The sequence below is a fragment of the Cebus imitator genome, unplaced genomic scaffold (genome assembly GCF_001604975.1).
Source record: "Cebus imitator isolate Cc_AM_T3 unplaced genomic scaffold, Cebus_imitator-1.0 Scaffold588, whole genome shotgun sequence".
In the NCBI taxonomy this organism is placed as follows: Eukaryota; Metazoa; Chordata; class Mammalia; order Primates; family Cebidae; genus Cebus; species Cebus imitator.
The window spans coordinates 136,253-141,559 of NW_016107903.1; the positions used below are offsets into that span (position 1 = coordinate 136,253).

Genomic DNA, 5,307 nt, shown 5'->3' on the forward strand with positions numbered 1-5,307 from the left:
AAAAAAAAAGGAAGAAGAAAACAAAGCCAAGAGAGATAGGGCTGATGTGGCGCAGAGCCAACTGAGAGAGAACCAGCAAGAACACCGTGCAGGGGGTTGTGGGAAAGGACACGGGTGAACTCACACATGATATCTGTGGGAGACGACGGAGCCAGGAGCCATGGAATTAGGTTACAAGGGATGTGAAATGCAGGGATAAGGAGCCCCCATTCCCACCTCAAGTAAAATAAGGGGAAAATGGGATCTAGAGCAGGGGAATCCCCATGGAATGTGCCATGGGATTCACGCTCATAGTTGGGAACCTGGCCCTCACCGGCTATCTTCTGGGCAGCATCACTTAGTGCACACATCATATGCTCATTACTTCTTTGACGATGTCCCGGGATACACAGTTAAGAAGGCACCCAGCCACACTTATTCTGTCTTGCTAAGGGGCTGGGGTTGATCAAAATCATTCATGGCCAGGTGTGGTGGCTCACACCTATAATCCCAGCACTTTGGGAGGCAGAGGCAGGCAGATCACTTGAGCCTAGGAGTTCAAGACCAGCCTGGGCAACATGGTGAAACCTCATCTCAACCAAAAATACAAAAATTAGCCAGGTGTGGTGGCACAAACCTGTAATCCCAGCTACTCAAGAAGCTGGGTGAAAGAATCACCTGGCCTGGGAGGTTGAAGCTGCAGTGAGCCATGACTGTATCACTGCATTCCAGCCTGGACACTGAGAGTGGGACACTACCTCAAATAAATAAATGAATAATGAATAACCATTCCTGAACTCTCCTAACCTGGCTCTCTAAAACATGCTCTGGGGAAAGGGCACCCCCAAAGAAGATGGGAAGCTGCGTTCCAGGGCAAGGATCATAGGAGTTTCTTCAGCTACGAATGAGGCTCCTGATGAGCAGAGAGGGAGCCCAGTGGGCTGGACAGGGAGCCCAGGTGTGGGCTGGGGTGATAACAAGCTCCTAGGGACATGTTCATTTACTGTCAGCATCAGGAAGTCTGAAGTGTGGAAGTACTAGCACAAGGAAGGAAGCTACTTAAAGTAAAAATGGACCTGGGCTTCTGGATTTTCTAGCCACATTTCACCAGAAAATACTCATGGATGAGAGTGGCAGCCATTCAGGAGGCTCACCTAATCAGCCCCATCCATAAGTCCTCTCATGCACCCATCTCATTTTACTCTCACAGTCATGCTGGAGGTTTGGAACTGTCATTTTCATTTTACATATCAAGAAATTAAGAGTAAATCATGGCAAAGCTGATTGAAACTTTGGTTTTCTAACTCCATGTCTTTTTAACAGTACTCTTTTATCAAATACAAATTCCTGCCAGATTCTTGGCTGGATACTGGGTATCCAAAATGAATAAGACAGTTTAGTTTCTCAAGGAGATGATGATTTAGTGGGTAACAGGCATGAAAACAAATTAAAACAGAAAGAGGTTATAAGCACTAAAAAAGCAGAGTACAGGGGGACAAAGAGGTAGTCATGGCCTACACCTAGCAGACATACAATAAATCGCCATCCAGTAAAATCCTTAGAGCAACTACTATGCGCTAAGCACCATTCGGGAATACAGCAATGAGGAAAAAAGATAGAACCCCTGCCCCTAACACTCCAGTGGAGGGAGCTTACATTCTCATATCAAGTGGATATACAGATAAATGGAAGGATGGATGGATGGACAGATGGAGACAGTCAGATACACAGGTCTTTGTGAAGTAGATGAAGTTAAACTGATTTTTTTTTCTTTTTTGAGACAGGGTCTTGCTTTGTTGCTCAGGCTGGAGTGCAGTGGTGCAATCTTGGCTCACTACAGCTCCTCCCCCTGGGCTCAAGTGATCCTCCCACCTTGGCCCCCCAAGTAGCTGGGACTACAGACATTCAACAGCACACCCAGCTAATTTTTTTTTTGTAGAGATGGGGTTTCGTCATGTTGCCCAGACTGGTCTTGAACTTCTGAGCTCAAGCAATCCACTTGCCTTGGCTTCCCAAAGTGCTGGGATTACAGTTGTGTGCCACTGCACACTGGGCCTGAAATGAATCTTAAAAATGATAAAAAGGCATCAGTCAAGGAAAGGAGGGCCGGGCATGGTGGCTCACACCTGTAACCCCGGCACTTTGGGAGGCCAAGGCAAGAGGATTCCTTAAGGCCAAGAGTTCCAGGCAAGACTGGAATACATAGAGATCCCTTCGCTAAAAAAAAAAAAATGTTTAATTAGCCAAGCATAGTGACACATACCTGTAGTCCCAGCTACCTGGTGGCTGAGGTGGGAGGATTGCCTAAGCCCAGGAGGTGGAAGCTATAGTGAGCTACGACCGTACTACTGTATTCTAGCCTGGGTGACAGACCAAGAAAGACTGTGTCTCTAAATGAATGAATGAATGAATGAATGAATGAAGATCGATAGATAGAAAAAGAAAAAGCCAGAAAGGCTCTCCAGGGAGAAGGAGCAACACCGGGAAGATCAAGCAGGGGTTTATCAAGCTGGGCTCGCTGGGGATCTGCAGGTGGTTCCCTCTGGCTAAACATCTGTCAGGCAAGAGATGACAGTAGGAGGAAGGCAGGAGCCACAGAGCTTGGATCTGCCCTGCAGGTCACACAGAATGAAAGGAAGATTAAGAAGAGTCATAACAAAGATGGTACAACTAATCATAAATGCGATTAAAGGTTTATATGCTGGAAAGATTCCTCTCTCAAGTAAACTGAGAACTCTCAAAGTATTAAAATTGACGATTTAGAGAGTTCACATAGCAAGCAAGAGGCCATGTAGTCTGGAGGGAAAGGCTTGGGCTCAGAAGTCAGATTAAAACTCCAGCTTTGGCACACTTGTGTGACCTTGAGTGAATCACTTTACTGCTCCGAGCCTCAGATTTTCATCAATAAAACAAGTGTCTTACACCCACCTGACAGAGCTGTTGTAAGGATCAGAGATGCTGTACGATGTACAAGTGTATGACATCTAGTAGAGTCCCCACACGATCATTTTTAGCCATCGTAAGTTAAAGGAATCCCTAGACCTCTGAGGCTCCCATGCTGGAGAATAACCCCAGTCTCCTGAGAGCCATCTCTTTGTCCTCCTGACAGGAACCACACACTGAGTTGCAGACTGAGCCAGTCCTAAACAGCAAGTCCTGGGTTCTTTAACAAATAACCTTAATGGGGCATTTAAACAGGGAGGTTTTGTGACCCAGACATTTCCCTCAAGACAGGAAATTTAGAAATCGATCATTTTCTGATTAGCCCACCATGTTACATTCCCTTCCCTCCTTCTTTTCTTCTTTCTTCCCTCCCTCCCTCTCTCTTTCTTTCTTTCCTGATATATTTAGTAGAGATAGGATCTCGCTATGTTGCCCATGTTGGTCTCAAACTCCTGAGCTCAAGCTTCAAGCAATCCTCCTGCCTTGGCCTCCCACAGTCCTGGTGTGAGCCACTGTACCCAGCCCACATTGCTTTATGATACCAATAACCCAACATTGTCCCAAATCTATATCTCTTCCTACAAGGCTTAAAGAAATGGAAGCCAAGGCGGGTGGATCACGAGGTCAAGAGATCGAGACCATCCTGGCCAACATGGTGAAACCCCGTCTCTACTAAAAATACAAAAAATTAGCTGGGCGTGGTGGTGCGTGCCTGTAATCCCAGCTACTCAGGAGGCTGAGGCAGGAGAATTGCCTGAACCCAGGAGGCGGAGGTTGCGGTGAGCCGAGATCGCGCCATTGCACTCCAGCCTGGGTAACATGAGTGAAACTCCGTCTCAAAAAAAAAAAAAAAAAAAAAAAAAAAAAAAAAAAAAAAAAAAAAAAAAAAAAAAAAAAAAAAAAAGAAATGGAAGCCATTATTTTTAAATAAAATCATTACATAAAGGCTAATTCCTAATATTTATTCTCAAGTAAGCCCACTAAGATGACTGGCCTCCACCAACATGCCACCTATGTAGATAGGTTTTGAATCATTATGCAACAAACTCAGTTCACAAGCTCAGGTCTTTTGGAGTTCTTATACCAAAGATCAGAAAACTATAGAAGAATCCTAATTGGTTTCTAAACAAAAGAGAAGGAAAGTCTTGTTTCCCCAAAACAGAATTAACATTCCACACTATCAAGAAACCCAGTTTAACTTATCGTTTCATAAACTTGGATTTGTCATTGCTCTGGCTTGATGGGGAAGAGGCAGCTTACAGAATCTGCATAAGGTTTTTATGTACAGCGAATTAGTGTGCTGTCATGTTGCCCCCTCCTCACCGTCACCCTCGCAACATTTCTTTCCTTTGTCCTCCCCTCCCCCACCCACATACCTCTTTGGAGCACCAGGCACATTTTGGGTGGATTAGCAGACATTCTTCACATGAGGTGGCACTTCCACTAGCACATATGTTGAGACCTTTAAAGCAAGATAAAGATGCACCAATTAGTTCCTGGCTATATATTTCATGGATCAGGCCTTTGAATAAGTGGGGGGAATTACTTCCTTCTTTAACAGCAGACCTCTCTGAGTCTGAAGGGTCCAGGTCCCAATGCTAATTGCAGGTTAAGGCTCATTTGCTGAGGCTGCACATTGATTTTTTGAAGCATTCACCAAGCATGCACACTTGTGTTAGGCACTTCCGTTTCTTCTGCTGGGCCCACTTGGATTTTCATTTCCCCCATAACTCAGAAAATCCTCTTTCGCTGAGAGAGAACAAGGCCACTTTACATTTAGTCCATCCAAAATGACAAAAATAGTACAAAAAAGAAAAGAAAAAAGAACAGATTGGTTTTATTCAGGCATTTTTTAAAAAAGAAAATCCTAAATCAAATACTCTCACAACAAAATTTACAGTGTACTGAAAGAAGCCATGTATTCCAGGAATACAACGTTGAATTAAGATAGAGGAAATCCTTTGATTCCACGTATCTATTACTAGGTCAAATAAGAAAAACCCAAGGCTGGGCATGTTGTCATGCCTATAATAATCCCAACATTTTGGAGGCAAAGGCAGGAGGATTGCTTGAGCCTAGGAGTCTGAAACCAGCCTAGGCAAGATAGGGGCCCTGTCTCTAAGAAAGACAAAATTTCACTAGGTGTAGTAGTATGTACTTGTAGTTTCAGCTACTCCAGAAGCTAAGGCAGGAGGATCACTTGAGCCCAGGAGGTCAAGGTTGCAGTGAGCCATGATCATACCACTGCATTCCAACCTGGGCAACAGAGTGAGACCCAGTCCCAAAAGACAAAACAGAAAAAGAAAAGTAATAAGAATTATTAGAAAATCTCTCTAAAGTTAAGCCTCTGGGAGGGAAACTAAATAATTAGACAAGACTCAAATT

General features: G+C 44.3%; 1 protein-coding gene across 1 annotated transcript in view; it reads right to left on the bottom strand.

Moving 5' to 3' along the window:
* The window catches only part of ITGB5 (integrin subunit beta 5), a 125,992-nt gene that overhangs the window by 108,185 nt on the left and 12,500 nt on the right, over nucleotides 1-5,307 (bottom strand). The window contains exon 2 of the mRNA XM_017516448.2: nucleotides 4,299-4,384. Coding sequence (XP_017371937.1) covers nucleotides 4,299-4,384 — 86 coding nt within the window. The remainder of the gene's footprint in view (nucleotides 1-4,298; nucleotides 4,385-5,307) is intronic.